Source organism: Rana temporaria, chromosome 4 (genome assembly GCF_905171775.1).
Source record: "Rana temporaria chromosome 4, aRanTem1.1, whole genome shotgun sequence".
Classification (NCBI taxonomy): domain Eukaryota; kingdom Metazoa; phylum Chordata; class Amphibia; order Anura; family Ranidae; genus Rana; species Rana temporaria.
The window spans coordinates 218,941,429-218,959,782 of record NC_053492.1 but is presented as its reverse complement, the minus strand read 5'-3'; the positions used below and the strand labels follow the sequence as shown (position 1 = coordinate 218,959,782).

The 18,354-nt window shown below is 44.3% G+C and overlaps 2 protein-coding genes across 4 annotated transcripts in view; one reads left to right on the top strand and one right to left on the bottom strand.

The window, feature by feature from the left end:
• Nucleotides 1-1,521, bottom strand: part of PRIM2 (DNA primase subunit 2) — a 204,447-nt gene extending 202,926 nt beyond the window's left edge. The window contains exon 1 of one of the 2 annotated variants that reach the window (XM_040349891.1): nucleotides 1,447-1,521. In XM_040349891.1, coding sequence (XP_040205825.1) covers nucleotides 1,447-1,483 — 37 coding nt within the window. In that variant the 5' untranslated portion in view covers nucleotides 1,484-1,521. Of the gene's footprint in view, nucleotides 1-1,093; nucleotides 1,181-1,446 lie in introns of those variants that run through there. The other variant, XM_040349892.1, reaches the window with a different exon arrangement.
• A 28-nt stretch (nucleotides 1,522-1,549) lies between these two features.
• Nucleotides 1,550-18,354, top strand: part of ZNF451 (zinc finger protein 451) — a 75,068-nt gene continuing 58,263 nt past the window's right edge. For both annotated transcript variants that reach the window (XM_040349889.1, XM_040349890.1), the window contains exons 1-4: nucleotides 1,550-1,648; nucleotides 3,574-3,703; nucleotides 4,117-4,191; nucleotides 16,179-16,289. In XM_040349889.1, coding sequence (XP_040205823.1) covers nucleotides 3,614-3,703; nucleotides 4,117-4,191; nucleotides 16,179-16,289 — 276 coding nt within the window. In that variant the 5' untranslated portion in view covers nucleotides 1,550-1,648; nucleotides 3,574-3,613. The remainder of the gene's footprint in view (nucleotides 1,649-3,573; nucleotides 3,704-4,116; nucleotides 4,192-16,178; nucleotides 16,290-18,354) is intronic.

Below are 18,354 nucleotides of genomic sequence, written 5' to 3'. Positions count from 1 at the left end.
CTAGCATTGAAGCGGGTAACAAAAACTAGAAAGCATTTTATTTCTACATCTTTAATCTGAAAGCAGTTTTCCAATGCACTTGTTCTTTAAAATGTCAGGAAAAATTCATTTAAGGTTTGCCGCAGTATCAGCGATGATCTACGCCATTTCTGGCCCCTCCCCTGCTGTCTTCCTGGGAGACACACCGGTCCCAGAAGACAGTAGGGACCAGTCAGAACTTTCAAAGTTTTACTTCCCGATACCCTTACTTAAGATGCCAGTGCCTCCACCCAAGAGCCGAGGGAGGGGTCAGCTTCGAGGACATCGTGGGCACCCTGGACAGGTAAGTGTCCTTATTTTAAAAAACTGCAGCATTTGAAGCTGCTGATTTTTTTTCACTTTAAATGGGGGGGGGGGGGATTATTTTCTATAACCATTGAAATATAAATCGTATTCATGAACAAAGTATCTCCACACAAAACAATCAATAACTTTCCTCCCTGGTGGCTCTTATCTCAGTCAAGTCCATCTCCAGCAGAAGGGAAGTTACGGCTATTGAACAGTTTGCAGATTCCATTGTTTTGATTGGAGGATCGCTTCACAGCTGAATCGCACACGTTCCCATACAATGCGATTCTGCAGGTCATTCATTTGCAAATTGACCCCGACCACACAAACAGTATAACACATGTGCTACTTTATAAAAAGAAAAAGTTGCAACAAATCGCATGGTACTACAGAACTATGTGATTTCCTGGCCTCAAACTCAATGCATTTACAATCTACATCTAGCGCGTTCTGAGGAAAATATCACAAAGGCTTGGAGACCAGCACACAGAATACCCTTTTTCCTGCACCACATTCTGGTGTGAATCGACCACACAGCAAATACATAACAATATGAAAGCATGCATGGGCACCATACACATTACAACCGGACTGTACAATTCAATTTCTATCCAGTCAGAGCGCATGCTGTGTTATATACTTGTAGGGAGATCGTTCAGTCACACTGTAATGCATATAGTGAGCTTTGGGAACAAAGCAACCTTGTGCTGCGTTATGAGATAGAACATCTCCCTAACTGCACAGTAACCAGAACAACATCACACACCTTATTCTCTTCTCCTCTGCACTCTCGCGCCCTCAGATTGAACGCGGGAAAATGAAGACGACAGCCAGACCGAAGCAATCGCAACAACACACAAATCGATTTATCTCCTAATTCAAGGCAAAAACCAGATGAAATGGCTGATTACAGAACACATCGATAGACACATGATGTTCACATGACTGTCAGCCTAGACATATCCTATAGGCGGACGCCGTCCCTAACATAGCCAATAGCAGCACCAGACAAGCTGCCCAAGCAAAAAAACAGCGCCATTACTTTGGTGGGAAGGAACAGCGGCGACATACTCTCCCTTTCATTTTACTTTTAATAAACGCAAAAAAGTCTTTGCTTACTCTTTACGCCACACAATGCCGGTAGGCGGCGTCTCATATACACAGTACAGTGAAGGTCTTAGTAGAGCATCAGTCATCCATACATAGGCTGGAGGGATATGACGTCATCACTGAGCGCACTTCGGCTAGAAGGACTACATTTCCCAGATATCAGTCTGTCTTGTCTCATGGCAGGAGCGGGAATTCTTGTCTGTCCGGAGAGGTAAGTATAACCGTATATTGCTGATGACAGCGGGTATAGTGTAAAGTTCCTATGTGGGAGAGATACCGGGAAATGAAGACAGGGGCGGACTGACAACCCATGAGCCCCCTATTTCCCTGTCCACACACAAAACACCACCTACTTATTGCACTGCACCCACATTACATACCTTCGTCACTACCCCCTTTTAACGGCAATGTCAGCAGCTGAGGGTTCCTATCTACCAAGCGTGACAGGGTTTATAATTCCTGCTGTGAATGCAACATGATTCACTGGCCACTGCAGTTAAAGGGGTGAGTAAAAACAGGGCTCAAGTATGAGCCTTTACCACCCCTAAAACTGCAAATGTAAACAAGCCCTTACTGTCCCAAGCCCCTTATCACAGCTGCTGTTTAGGGAACCCCTGGGATGAGGACAGCTGAGTTGCGGGCCCCTGTGGCGAGGACTGCTGAGTTGCGGGCCCCTGTGGCGAGGACTGCTGAGATGCGGGCCCCTGGGGCGAGGACTGCTGAGATGCGGGCCCCTGGGGCGAGAACTGCTGAGATGCGGGCCCCTGGGGCGAGAACTGCTGAGATGCGGGCCCCTGGGGCGAGGACTGCTGAGATGCGGGCCCCTGGGGCGAGGACTGCTGAGTTGCGGGCCCCTGTGGCGAGGACTGCTGAGATGCGGGCCCCTGGGGCGAGGACTGCTGAGATGCGGGCCCCTGGGGCGAGGACTGCTGAGATGCGGGCCCCTGGGGCGAGGACTGCTGAGATGCGGGCCCCTGGGGCGAGGACTGCTGAGATGCGGGCCCCTGGGGCGAGGACTGCTGAGATGCGGGCCCCTGGGGCGAGAACTGCTGAGATGCGAGGACATTTTAACCAAAACTGTATTTAACCACTTAAGCCCCGGACCATAAAGGACCTGACCCCTTTTTGCGATTCTGCACTGCGTCGCTTTAACTGACAATTGCGACGTCGCTTCCAAGCAAAATTGACGTCCCTTTTCCCCCCACAAATAGAGCTTTCTTTTGGTGGTATTTGATCACCTCTGCGGTTTTTATTTTTTGCGCTATGAACACAAAAATAGAGTTTCAATTTTGAAAAAATTCAATATTTTTTACTTTTTGGTATAATATCCCCCAAAAAAATGTAAAAACATTTTTTTTTTGGTCAGTTTAGGCCGATACGTATTCTTCTACATATTTTTGGTTAAAAAAAATTGCATTAAGCGTTCATTGATCGGTTTGCGCAAAAGTTATAGTGTTAACAAAATAGGGGATAGTATTATGGCATTTTTATAAAAATATATATATATATATATATTATTTTATTTTTATCGTGACTGCGACATTATGGTGGAACCATAGGACACTTTTGACACATTTTTGGGACCATTGTCATTTTTACAGCGTTAAGTGCTATAAAATGCACTGATTACTGTGGTTTAAGTGTGCCCTAGTTTGATTCTTACTGCAGGGGGCGTGGCTGTGCATGTGACATCACTGATCGTCTTTCCCTAGGACAGGGAACAGACAGTCAGTGACACGCCACAGAGAATAACTGGGAAAGGTATGTTTACACTTGCCTCTCCCCGTTCTTCAGCTCTGTGACCCAGTCGCAGGACACCAGCGGCGATCGGGTCACGGAGCTTCAGATTCCTGTTGGAAAATCTGATTGTGTGAACGAGGCTTAAGGAATGATAAGCTGCAATATATTACGTGTGGTGTTGTGTGTTTTTTTTAGTTCTTGGTTTTAGTTATCCTTTTCATTTTCTAACCTCTTTTAGCCCCTCTAGGTTTTTGCTTGTGGGAGAATCAGCGGTAAAATGCCAAATTTTTCCTGGATTTCTTCTTTAAACGAAATAATAATGTTTTTGCGCTATGATAGGTTGTGAAGATTATGCAACAATGCCAATGATTTTTATTTGTGTCTTTCTATCCCTAGGGTATTACTTTGACTACTTTAACAGCTTCACACATCCTTTATGATGGACGCTAATGAAAATGACATGGTAGAAAAAGAAAAGATTATACAGAAAGACCATTTCAGTGAAGAGGATGTGGAATTTGTAGGTGTAAGTATATCATTTGGATATGTGCTGACTGATGGCCACATGTATGGCTTTTCTACTTTGTTGTATTTTAAGTGCTTATTTAAAGCAGAAGTTTACCTTTTTGGGGAAAAAAATAACTGTACATATTTTTGTAGGGAAAACAATTGTGCATTTCATTATATTTCAGAGGTGCAATGTCAGGCTCCTGCAAACATGCCTTGCAGCTTTCAGCTTTTACCTCCAAAAGGGGTTGACTGTTTACAAGCTGCTGGGCTTGTAAACGATCTACAAAAAACGCTCATCAGCGACCTTGCAGTTCATTTAGGACTAACTACAAGCCATTAGCCGCAATATGCAAAAATACATAATGCATATTTAGTTTAAGTATTATTTGTCTAAGCTTATCTAACAGTGATCCTTATTTTAATATGCAGGAAGGACCTTCAAGACCTGTCCTGGAATGTATTGATCTGGTTAGTGATGATGATTCGCAGCCTTTGTACCAGCACGTAAGTTTGCTTTAATTAAGTCTATATCAATATGCTTTCTGGGCTACTTGTTGAAGCAAATTGATCCCGGGGCAGATACTGCTCCAGAGAAAACTCTCTGTTATATCTCCTGTTCCAGGGATTTTATTCCCACATCATTCTGGTTCAAAAAGCCTCCGGGGGCTTCCGTATGGTAATCAATAGGGTTGTCCCGATACCACTTTTTTAGGACCGAGTACAAGTACCGATACTTTTTTTCAAGTAGTCGCCGATACCGAATACCGATACTTTTTTTAAATGTGTCCCCAAATGCAGCAATGTCCCTCTAGCCATGTCCCTCACATATGCAGCCATGTCCCTCCAGCCATCTCCCTCCATACCTTTGCCGCCGAAAGCCGCCGCATGGAGAAAATCACAGCATTCATTTGAATAGCTGTTTTGCCCGCGTGTATAGACACTCCCCCTTGCTCGGGATTGGACAGATCACGATCACCCATCCAATCCCGAGCAAGGGGGAGTGTCTATACGCGCGGGAACACTACAGCTATTCAAATGAAAGCTGTGATGTTCCCGCACAGCGTTTAACCCATGCGACGGCTTTCGATGCGGCGGTGCGATGCGGCGGCTTTCGATGCGGCGGGGGGGGGGGGAAGTATTCTATTTAGGTATCGGGGGTATTTGCGCAAGTACGAGTACTCCCGCAAATACTCGGTATCGGTACCGATACTGGTATCGGTATCTGGACAACCCTAGTAATCAATTTAAGCATCCTGAACAAATTTATTCTCTACAGACGTTTCCGCATGTAAAACATTTATTCTGTAAGAAATCTATTGTGGCCAGAGGTCTTCATGGGGATCTTTAGAAACTGGGTGGAAAGTCAACCAACAGAAGTCTTGTCTGGTGCCCTCCCAGAGCATACTTTTTCTTTATCGTACATCACGGGACACAGAGTCTTAATCATTACTATCTGGGTTATATTCCACCATCAGGTGCTGGACACTGGTGTAATCAATTAGAACAGGAAGTTCCCTCCCTATATAACCCCTCCCATACTGGGAGCACCTCAGTTTTTTCACCAGTGTCTAAGGTGTTGGTCACGAATTAACATGTGCTCTGAGGAGCTCCACTGGAGGGATCCATGCTGGATGTAAAAAGCCTCCATAAAATCCGGATCCGTCCAAGGTGCTTCATAGCCAAAGTGGACGGTACCCGGGCCTCGGTACGAAGAACGAGGTTTTGCCTATAATGCTTCTCTCTGAGAGCTGGACCCTGGGTTCCAGTACATTGGTCGATGTCAAAGACCAAATATGTTTTCTGTTGCCAGGGTGCTATATAGGTCCAGGGGAGAGGTGACCTGCTATGGACCCCAGTCCCTGAAGGTCTGAGACGATGCCCGCGTTGAGGGGTGAAGGCTGGGCTTCTTGCTTTGCAATACCCTGCAGCGTGGAAAGGTAAGCGGAGGTACCTACGGGACTTGGTCCGACAGTGGGTTCTCCATTGGGGATTATGGGTCTCGCCTATTTTATGCTTCTATGCATGGGCAACTTAACCACAAAGTCTTTTGAGACAGGATGGCTCTGGCACCCATATACCTCCCCTAGTGGGTCCTAGTCCTCCGCTGAAGGGGCTATTGGGTCTTGCCTATAATGCATGTGTGCCTTGGCAAAGAAACCACTATGTCTGTTGAGACAGGATGGCTGTAATACCCATAGATCTCCCATTCAGGAGGTTGGTACCCCTACATGAGTATGTCTTATCTGTTTTCCACGAAGGGCGCTAAGAGGACATGCCGGGTGTTTCGCTTGCCATGCTTTCCAGGAACGGAAGCTCAAGGTTAGCTGATCTAGGGTGCGGCTTACTGCCTCCGCTTCAGGCTCTGCCACGATGGGGGGGGGGGGTCCCTCGTAGTCTCTACGGCTCCTTGGGGGATCTCCCTCTCCCCCCGCCTCCACCATTCCCCTACGCGCGCGTGCGTGAGAGGGGCGCGCTTTGAGGGCGGGGGGACGATGTGGTTGCCGCTGGCGCACGTGCGCCGGCTCATGGTGCAGACGCAGGGCGGCCTCTTCAAAAGGCCCAGACGTCAGAGAAGCCAGGGGGACACGGTAGCTTGAGCACGTAAGCACCTTGTGGAAATTGGATACAGATTCATTTAAGACACCTACTCGGCATCTAGCTGTGTTAGCAAGCATTATTTGCTAGACTAAGTTCAGCTGTTGATGCACCAGGGTTAAAGTTCCTCTGCTTTTTGCTTAGGACTCTTTTGTCTCCCCGTAAAAGAGGGTTCAGGGGTAGGAAGGGGTATCACCACCTAAATCTGGTGGCCCCTTTTTATCATGCTTGCATGATACTATCCTCCCCTGTAGAGACTTAAGATAGCTCGCATAATTAGCTATCAGCCCTGTCAGGCGTGAGCCTCCCCCAACATTGCAGCACTCTGCATATGTTTTGTTGCATTGCATGTATAGGTCTATAAGAGGTTAACTGCTATATTCACAGCAGCCTCACAAGCAGAAAACAGGGTGTGTCCCTTTCCCTGCTCTAAATCCTCAAACAAGGGATTGAAAGACCTGAGGATGAAGGTTCACTGTCAGAGAACAGATAACGGGTTAATGAGGAGAAAACTATCAGAAGCCCCAAAAGCTCTGGTTGCAGCTGCAGTCTTTTCAGAGAACCAAGCTGCATATAACTTCACTCAGCCTAGACGGCCAGAGCCTCTGTCTCTTTAAAGTCCTCATCCTGGTGTTGGCTTCAGGCTAACCGAATGCACAACAGGGGGGTGCACATTTGCTGCTGTGCATATGGCTAACGTTGCAGGTTTGCGGAGACGCATAACTGCCTCTTTACAGTCCACATGTTTGCATGAAGTACATGAGTTTGGAATGTTCAAAATGCATGTGGGGTAAAAACCGGTAACAAAGCATGTTTTATTGTTGATCACATAAAGAGACATGTTATTTTGTTCGTATGATTTTATATGTTCACATAAGGGTGTTTAATCACAGCAAAGTGCCTAAAATCGCATAAAAATGCTTAAGTGCATAAAGATGCGGGATCACACATGGTTACCTGATAAACCAGGTCCTTGATTACCCAAGGTTATTTAGGTCACACAGAGAGACTTGTTTCCATATGCATGTCTAAAATCGCATGGAAATGCTTAAGGGCTTAAGGATGCGACATCACACATGGTTATCTGATAACCCGAGTCCTTGATTATCCAAGGATATTTGGTCGTACGGAGAGGCTTGTTTTATACAGGAGTGCCTGAAATCGCATAAAGATGCGGGATCACACATGGTTACCTGATAACCCGAATCCTTGATTACCCAAGGGTATTTGGTCACACAGAGAGGCTTGTTTCCACAGGAATGCCTAAAATCGCATAAAGATGCTGGAGTGCATAGAAATGCGGAATCACACAGGTTTACCTGACAAACCACAATCCTTGATTACCCAAGGATATTTGGTAACACAGAGGCTTTTTTCCACAAAAAGGTCTGAAATCGCATAAAGATGCGGGTTCACACATGGTTATCTGATCACCCGAGTCCTGGATTACTCAGGCATATTTGGTCACACAGAGAGGTTGTGTCCGCAAAAATCGCATTAAAAGGCTTAATTGCATAAAATTGCTGGATCGCACAGTGGTGCTCGATCATACAAGAATCCTTGGTCCCACAAGGGTACTTGTCCGCACAGGAGTGCTTAAGATGCATAGATGTTGGATCGCATGAAAATTTGCTGAATCGCATAAGAATGCATGTTTGCCTAGAGTTTGACTTAGGAGGCATTATAATTAGGTTTCCTTAATTATACAGGATTCCTTGGCCTTACATAGGCGCATACTTGCTTGCAGGATGCTTGTTCATAGCTCACATGCTATATGTATGCGTGTATACAGCACGCCCCCTTTTTTGTGTGTTTGCGGAAAACATATTCTTATGAACTCACGCTTCTATGAACACACGCTTCCATAGAGGCAGATGGCTTTAAAGGTTGCCACATGCACATAGGGGGAGCTATTTGCATGTGTGTTTATTTACAAGGCTGCTAGGGCCCGCCTCTAGCAGGGCTAAAGGCCCAGAGTTTAGCAGTAATGTCATTCCGAGGCAAACCCGTGCTGACAGATCAGTCAGTAGCATGGCTGGGCCTAGGGGAGTCCAGCATGATTAATTATCTGGAACTCCTGGGTTGGGATCCCAGTCTAGAGGGAATATGCTGTCTTTATTCAAACACAGTTCCCTATGCTCAGTTTTATTCAAGGCTGATATAAACTTTGCTCTGTCGGCCTGGAACGAGTGGATCCTAACTTAGCATTATCCTAGGAGTCTTGTCCCAGGGATATGCTGGAATTTCAGTTTAGGGTTCTTAACTGAATGATTGGCAGAAGGGAATATCCTTCATACCTGTTACCTGGGAGCAGGTTGCGAGGACTGGCCTCTAGGGATAGAATCCAGGCCTGGAAGAGACCACGGCACAGGGAAGGTGGTCAAGCTCCTAGGGAGCCTTATCTGCTAGCTTTCTAGAGCTACGGATGGAGCATCCGGCTTAAGGACCTGAACGTTTAGGTTACAGGGTTGCTCTGTCTGAATACAATCTGACTATGCCTCTCTAGTGGTTTACTTTGGTTACCAGAGAAGAGCTTGTGCCTTGCCTATTGTCAATTGTCATTTCATGGAATGCTAGATTGGCAGGCGATTCGCTGGAGCCATCAACAATCGGGTCCGGGAGATTGGCCTCTACACCCCGACTTTTTTCTGACCAAATGTCACAGAAACGTTACCCTGCACATAAAGAGTGTTGACGTCCAGGTTCAACAAGGGATTGAACAACTTTGTGTCAAGGCCAAAGGATCCACCCGCATGCGGGACAGATTTTTTTAGTGACCCTGGGGGCCCAGTTGTCGCTGGTTTATGTGTTATCTCCCCCCAGGGCCGCAACCTTTGTGGCTTCCATGCTACATCAGAAGAGAACGGAAGCTGGCTTAATTGCTCCAGCATAGCCCATACAACCTTACTGCGCAGGGACAGCAGAACTGATCGTAGAGGACCCAGGGTCCCTTACAGCTTGTCCAGGCCTGCTTTGCAGGGTTACATCCTGTCTTGCATACATGGGTATTAATGGTCTGGCTGTTATAGCCTGCATTCTTGAGGATCGGGGCGTACAGAATCAGCGGCAGTTACCTTGATTCATACAGGACAGCTGGCCTCCAGGACCAGATATCCTAGGATATGGAAGGCCCATATTCCTGGTGTGAAACCAAGGGGTGGAATCCTTGGTAGAAGGTCCTAGGTAAAATTCTTACCTTTCTACATTGGAAAAGAGATGGAGCTGGCCTAACGTTCCATCAAGGGTCCGATCTCGGCACACTCTTGATCTGGGCCGTTATACAAGGGGTGACGGGTATAAGTCCGCCAGTTAAGGTGCCCTTGTGCTCGGAGGATTGGATCCAGTATGCTGGCTTACAGAGTCAGCACCTTGGGCTGATGCACCATAAATAATTCCCTTTATCCTTCTAAAGAGGAAATTGGTGTTCTTGGTTGCGGCTGCCTCCGCAAGAGAGTATTGGCAACTTTCTTTGTATAGAGCCATACTTATTTGTACAAGAAGGGTGATGTTAAATACTCACCCAACCTTATTGGCTAGAAGGATCCAGTGTTCATTTGAATTAAGATATTCTTGCCTTCCTTTTCCTTTTTTTCAGGACCTTGATCCGCGGAAGGAGAGGTTATTGCTTTCTCTTAATAAAGATAAGAGCAGTTAAAGATCTAACGTTTTGTTGCCAGAAAGCCCCTAGATGGGGCGGGCAGTGTTCAGATTGGCTATTAAAATGGCTATGCGCTCTCTCGTTATAGTAAGAGAGGTCAAGACCTATCTGAAGCGGCTGCTCGGATACGGAAGACTGATGTTGGTGCGCTACCAGGAGGCCCCAGCAAGGGGCAGGCAGCGTCCAAATCAACTATTGTCAAATGTTGATTCATCAGGCTTGTGGTTTATAGAGAGGGCTTCCCCCTGTTTCTTTTTGGGGTACACCCTACCAGGATAGTAAGCACTTCATGTGGGGTGCATTACCAAGCCTTTATGACTCAGATTTGCCAGACCTGCAACTTGGTCGTTAGGATTTAGTGAACGTAAGCACAATCAAGTGAACATAAGACGGCAGGAGGATGCAGCCTTTTTTTGTTGGCACAATATGCGGCAGGCAGCATTAGAATTCCTCGTGTCTGATGGCAGTCTGCATTGTTGGTGTCTCCCTCCCCTCAGTAAGCATTGCTTTAGGACATCCCAGATAGTAATGATTAAGACTCTGTGTCCCGTGATGTACGATAAAGAAAATAGGATTTTTAAAAACAGCTTACCTGTAAAATCCTTTTCTTGGAGTACATCACGGGACACAGAGTCCCCACCCCTCTTCTTTGGGGATATTGGGACACTTATTGCTTGGGACAAAAACTGAGGTGCTCCCAGTATGGGAGGGGTTATATAGGGAGGGAACTTCCTGTTCTAATTGATTACACCAGTGTCCAGCACCTGATGGTGGAATATAACCCAGATAGTAATGATTAAGACTCTGTGTCCCGTGATGTACTCCAAGAAAAGGATTTTACAGGTAAGCTGTTATAAAAATCCTATTTTCTGGGTTATCTAATTGACTCTGTTGCCCAGAACATTTTTCTGCCGTCTGGTCTTCCTCCTCATGCATTTGTCAAACCTAGAGTTCAGATGCTTTCCAGCCAGGACCTCTCCTTTGGTAGGAAATTGCTTCAGGCTGTCATCCCTCCCTAAGGTATAGTATCTTGCTTATCCTCTCAAGTAGCTGTCCTGGAAGGTGAGGGGGGGGGGGGGTGTGGTGTAACGGTATTTTCAGGAACCTTCCAGGACAGCGTCTATATTCCCACCCTAGGTGCATGACACACTGAGGGAGTATCGGGGGATGGTGAGCTGGCAAAGGGAGAAATCCTGCAATCCCAGGAGACGAAGCTGAAGTAGAAAGGAGCTGCCTTCAGCAGGAATCTCCGTGGAGCCCTCCCTCGTGTCCCCCCTGCAATCTCCCCCTCCCCCCCCCCCCCCCCATGGCTACATAGACTGTCATGCTGGGCTGAATCCCAGCAGTTTAAACTGTTTTGGAAGAACAAGAAACAGATCACGGGGGTGGTGAGTACAAGTAAACCACAAAGTCCCCTTTCACTGTCTGTAATGCATAATCTATGAGGATTTTTCTGTGAGACTAGATGAGTTATGCAGATGCAATACTGCTGACTAAACACTAGAGTAAATGGTGAACTGATATTTTTTATTTTATTTTTGGAAGTGACTTTGATCTGTTATAAATGTACGAGGCTGGACACCTAGATATCTGCAGTTGTCCTTTTAATCAATTTATGATTATTATCACTTTTATTATATACGTGGTATTGGACCTTGGTGGAATATTTTGATTTAGAGATACAAGTCAAGGACGTGAAATAGCGGAAAGCGAGATAAAATTTGTCTGCGAAGCTAACCCTAAAGTATAAGGTGATAAAACAACAAAAGGATAAGAGCTGCGCAGATCGCACACGCACATATACAAAATCACATACATTGAATCACATAGAAAAAATACTTACTACCCCATTGGCTTGCATAAACGGCCAGTAAAGGAATGTGCATATCTTTGACTAAGGAAAATCGATTCAAAGATCAAAGGGCCAGGGGAGAGGAGCTTAGGAAAGCCACCTAGTAGAGGAGGAGATGAGGGGTAGGTCGGGAAGTAGGGGAGCAATCCCTAAGTCACCCCGTTTAAGCCTCCCACCGACCTAGAGCCCGGGCCCAATGAATAAATACATTGCACACGGAGGAAACAGTGAGAAACAGCAAGGGCCGAAGGCTAGCCAAACGGAGAGCAAGGACAAGAAAAAGAAGGGTCAGAATAAATGCACAGAGACGGATAGTGCAATAGAGCCCAGAATGGGATTAGACCTAGTTGTCGGCCAAGATCAGAGGAATTTATAAACCCAGAAGCACCTCCAACTAAAACAGAGATGCAATTAATGTTAGCGGCTCTGGAAAAATCGCTAAAAGCCGACATGACAATAATTCATAGGAATTTTGGCCACATACTGGAACGAGTAGAGTAAGTGGAAAAATGAACGGATCTTAATCTAGTGAAAATAAAAAATTTAGAAGGTGAAATTAAAAGCATAAGGAGAGACCACCAGAAACAGGCATACAAAATTGAAGACCAAGAGAACAGGGACAGAAAGAATCCATGGGGTCCCCGAAGCCCCCCAAAGTGAAGACTTAGAAGTAATAAAGAAGATATTCAACCCAGTAATGGATAAAGAAATTACAAATCCAATTAAAATTGAGAGGGCTTATAGGTTAAGAAGGCCAAGAGAAATATCGCAAGAGAAACCGTGCGTTTTGACAGCTGGGAAGAAAATAATCAAATTTGGAGGAAGTTGAGAGAAAAGTCGCCAATAAAGTTTGAAGAAAATATCCAAATTTTTCAAGATCTCTCTCAGGAAACCCTAAATAGAAGAAGAACTCTAAAACCGCTCTTAGCGATTTTGCAGGAACATGGAGTACAGTACAACTGGGGTTTTCCTGCATGCCTGGTTGGAAGGAAGAATGGGATCTCTGCGCGATTACGGTTTATTTAAGAGACCACTGAATTTTGTAAAAAATTGGAGATTCCAGTTCCAGGAAATGAATCAAATAGGAGGCCAAGCGCAAAATAAACTACAGTAGAAGAATAGAACAGATAATAGGGATAAGGGACGATCCTCAAAGCTATAAGTAGAGAAGGAAAAGAGGAAGAAGTTTTGTCTTGTTCCCCGGAAGAAGGGAGAGGGAAGAGGAGAGGGATAATAAATATGTTTTTCTCTTTTTCTCTCTCCGCCTTTTTTTTTTTTTTTTGCTTTCCAAAAGTTTGGGGAAGGGGAGGGGGCGGGCGTGGTAAATGGCCTACAAAGTAGGGGAGGCGGGACCAAAAGCGCCAAACGGAACTCCACCTCGGGCCTGAGAGAGCAGGGGGGACATGTGTGCCCCATTGAGAAGGATGATCGCTGCTCTAGACCAGGAGGTCAAGGGGAGGGAAAGGGAGGTAGCAAAGATCCGTATATATTTGCCTATAAATTAATATGCTGCTCTGTTTGTTAAAGTTGGTAAGCCAAAAAGAAAACAAAACAAATGACAGATGTTAATCTTATGACATACAACGTAAGAGGATTGAATACTCCGAAAAAGACATATGGTGCTAAGGGAATTGGAAAGGTATGCTGTGGGGGTAGTTTTTTTTACAGGAAACTTGCCTATCCCTTGATTCAAATCTAAGAATGTACTCACTGGCTATCCCAACCTGGTATTATGGGGATTCCCCAAATAAAAGGGCAAAAGGAGTTGCTATTGGCATAGGGAAAAATATAAGTTTCGTGCTGGAAGATAGAAGAGTAGACCCAGACGGTTGTTTTTTGTTCCTGAAAGGGACCCTACAGGGAATTGGGTACGCGTTGGCAAATGTGTATTGTCCTAACAAGCACCCTAAAAAACACCTAAAAGGGATCTTGGATGCCTTCGCAGAGTTTAAACAAGGAAAGCTGATTGTGGCAGGAGATTTTAACTCCTCAATGGACCACAGTCTCGATAGTACGTCTGGTGCACCGATGAGAGAAAGTAAACAACTGAAATTGCTGGGAAAAAAATGTATACTCAGCAGTTGCTAGACATATGGCGAATAGTCCATCCAAGTAAGAAAGATTTTACATTTCATTCATCGGTGCACGACATACACGAGACTGGATTATATTTTGGTCGATCATGATATTTTACAGCATGTTGTAGAAACCTCATTAGAAATATAACAATTTCAGACCATGCCCCCGTAACAGTAAAAATTATATTTAAGGAAAACAGGAAAGGGACATGGAAGTTAAATGAAGACCTTTTATAGAGGATGAAGAAGTAGGTAAAAAATAACTGAAATGGAACAATTTTTTTGCATAAATGACACACCAGATGTCACAAGGGCCACAATCTGGGAAGCTCATAAGGCATATATTGGAGGAAAACTAATTTCAATAGGAGTAGCGGAAAAAAAAGAAAGGGAAATAAACTTAAAACGGACAATAAGGGAACTATACGAACTGGAGCAGCAACACTTAGATTAGATAGGGCAACACATCATAGAGTGGTGATAAAAAGAGATAAATTAAGGGAACTGCTGGAGGAAGAAACTAGAAAGGTATTTAGTAATGTGGCAAAGGAAAGATATAGATGGGGAAATAAGCCTGGAAGATATTTAGCAAAAATCTCAAAGGAAAAAAAAACTCAGAATTTTATAGAAAAAATAAAAAACGAAAAAGGTGAATTGAACTATAAAACTGATATTGCAAAGATTTTTGAGAAATATTAAAGCTCGTTATATGCAATTAGAAATAAAGAAACATTACAAGAGGAACTCTGTAGGAGAATTAAAATGCAACAATACTTTAGAAGAAGTGAATTTACCAAAAATAACAGAGAATCTAGATTTCCTAGAGAAGCCAATAATAGAAGAAGAAATTAACAACCCCCTAAAAAAAATACCAGGGGGGAAAGGTCCAGGCCCAGACGGCTTTACAATAAAATATTATAAAAAATTCAGGAAGCAATTGGTACCAGCACTCTGCACCTATTTCAATAAAATAGGGGAAAATTAGGAAATCGGAAGAGAATCTCTCTTAGCCGATATCACAATTTATACCCAAACTAGGCAAAGACAAATCCATTTGCTCTAGCTATCGTCCTTTTGCGCTATTAAACATAGACGTAAAACTATATGCAAAAAATTTTGCGGCAAGGTTAAAGAATTTGATGCCAGATTTAATAAATGCAGATCAAGCAGGATTTGTCCCAGGAAGGGAGGGTAGGGACAATAGCATAAGAACAATGCTACTAATGCGCAGGACACAGAAGAATAGGCCCCCAGTCTTGCTCATGTCAATTGATGCTGAGAAAGCATTTGACAGAGTAGACTGGGGGTTTATGATGGAGACAATACGTAGCATAGGGATGGGCCCAAAATGTATGAGATGGATCGAATATGTATATAAACATCCGACGGCCAGGGTGAAGGTGAATGGAAGTATGTCGTCCGCTTTTGAGATGTTCAACGGAACAAGACAAGGGTGCCCACTCTCGCCACTCCTGTATGTAATCGCATTAGAGCCATTGTTGGGGTAAAAAATAAGGAAAAATGTTAATATGAGGGGTTAGAGTGGGCGAGGAAGAGCATAAGGTTACTGCCTACGCAGACGACATACTTCTATACATTACCAAGCCAAGGTTGTCGTTACCAAAGTGATAAAAGAAATAAGACTATGGTGAGCTTACGAACTTTAAGATAAATCCTACAAAAACTACAATATTACATTTAGGAATAGAGAAGAAAGAGGCTATAGCGTTACAACAGGAATTTCCATTTTCCTGGGAGACACAAGCACTGACTTATTTGGGAATTAGGTTAGGGTAGGTTCAATATAGGGAGTATGTAAGATTTTAAAATGTAAATGAATTTTGCATTGTATGTTGAAATATTGCTTAAATAAAATATTTGAATTAAAAAAAAAAAAAAAAAAGTCTATGTATGACATTTAAAATAAAGAAATTAGAAAAAAAAGCAGTATATATGTGTGTGTGTGTGTGTGTGTGTGTGTGTGTGTGTGTATATATATATATATATATATATATATATATATATATATATATATATATATATATATATATATATATATATATATATATATATAATATAATATACTTTTTTTTTTTTTTTTTGTGTAATGTGAAAGATATTGTGAGAATCGTGATCTTTATTCTAAGAAAAAAAATTGTGAGTCTCATTTTAGCCAGAATCGTGCAACTCTAACAGTGATCTGTATTTTCTGTTTGTGTCTTATTCCAAAAAATAACAATTTTTAAAAAATTTTTTTTTTTTTTTGTTCTTCTTACTTTTGGGGGATTTTTGTTTTTTACTTTTTTAGAGAGATCATGTTGACCATCCGATGAAAAGCGTGACTGCAACCCTTGATCGTCTAGCACGCCGTGTTGAGTTGCAAAAACAGAAGATAGCAGAGAAAAACAAAGCATTTCAGGTGAGAAACATAAGCAAGCCAGAAAAGCTAATTGGGCATGTCTAAGTTGAAACAGGTAATGTGCATATTAAGTTCATTGTATTTCCAGGATGGAAAGTGATCTTCTAGATACAGTTAAATTGCTATAAAAGCCCACACGATCATTCACACTAGCATTTAGTCCTGGTAGATGGGGCTGTAGTGCACTATCAAGCCTCTACCCGCAGCCTGTTAAACTCAGAGAGGCTGACATCTGCTGTAGCAGGGTGCAGCTGGACGGTGAACCTAGTAGTATTTATGTTTAGGGCAGGGACAAATGCTCAGAATGAAAGCAATTAGCATTTTAGACATTCATCCCTGGGCACATAGGGGGAGATTTACAAAAAACTGCAGGACTCAGAATCTGGTGCAGCTGTTCTGCTTGTTCAAAAAAACTAAGCTTTGACAATAAAACCTGGAAGCTGATTGGTTTCTATGCAGAGCTGCACCAGATTTTTCATGCTCTAGTTTTACACCTATGCGTTTTTGCATGCCACGTTTGCACAGGCTGCTGTGCCTGCGTTTCTGCAAAAAAAGGTACATGTACCTTTTTAAAAACGCGGCTGCAGGAAAATTGCATGGCCTGCGGTTCAGGCACACACTGATTTTAAATGCATGGGGGTGTCATTCAGAATGCACGGCAGCCCTGTGCGCTTAAGCAGAGCAGTGTGTTTTCCCTGTCGGTGGTTGCGGGTATGGGAATCCCTGAAGCCACATGCAGAAGTGCGAACCTAGCCTTCATAAATGTGTCTCACTGCTCTAATAAGTACTGCTAGGTGCACCGTCCAGCCACAGCAGCTGTTGGCCTCTCATTGTTGGACAGGCTACCAGCAGTAGGACTAAACAGTGCTCCTGTGCCTTCCTTTATAAGACACACAAATCACTGCTTAGCCCAGCCAACCCCCTGCCTCTTTATTGGCCGCAGTAAGAGCAGTCACACACACTTGAATGGGAAAATCTTTATGGGGAGGCACTTGACAAATATAAAGATGTCAGGCCTCAAAATTTCAGGTCCTGAGCTACTAGCCAGGCCTTAAGAGTTACTCGCCACCTGTTGCCCCACCCAAACCCTACCTTGCCTTGAAACAAATGCATTATAATGGATAGGCAGAGGGCAAGTGAGCCTAGAGGGAGTCCACCCCTCCTTTAATGGCACAGGGGCACACTGGACACCCAGGACATCGTACTATGGCAGCAAAGGTACACCTCTACCTACCTCCTCCCCCAGTACACCTCTACCTGCAACCCCTCCCACAGTACACCTCTACCTGCAACCCCTCCCACAGTACACCTCTACCTGCAACACCTCCCACAGTACACCTCTACCTGCAACACCTTCTGCAGTACACCTCTACCTCCAAGGCCTTCCCAGTACACCTCTACCTGCAACGCCTCCTCCAATGTCTCCCCTCTCCATCACACCTATGACTCCAATCACTTCTCCCCCAGCACACCTCTATACCTATAATCCCTCTTCCCAGTATGTGTATGCCTCCAATTCCCCCAAGCAAACCTGTGCTTTTAACGAATTGGAGGCATAGATATGATAGAATGGGGGGAGGGGGTCAGAATTGGGGGCATAGGTATAATGGATTGGGGGGGGGGGGTGATTTAGAGTCTAAATCTGCAATTAACCCCAACAAGTCTTCCGAAAGGCAGGAGCACCCTCATTCTTAAGAGCAGAGGGACATATGTTACAGCTTGCTTCTCACTGGGTCACAGAAATCCCAAAGTCGAAGCTCTTCAACACTTTTCTCAAGGACAGTCAGATTTTCAGAGTGCTCTGAACCATCTCTTGTTGAAGGGAGTAGATGTGCACTTACTCCCACAAGACAGGTTAGTCGTGCTGTCTCTTGAACTATCCTCTGATCCTAGAGTACTCACAAAGGTCCTAGCACCTCTTCTCGTCCTTAGAACTCGGGCATCCTGGTCACAGGTTATTTGGACGAACTTCTCATCAAGGACCATCTCCCTTCCAAAGTTTGCAAACTTCCACAGGACAATTCAGCTGCTCCAGGTTTTTGTTCGGGTAATCCATTTCCAAAAA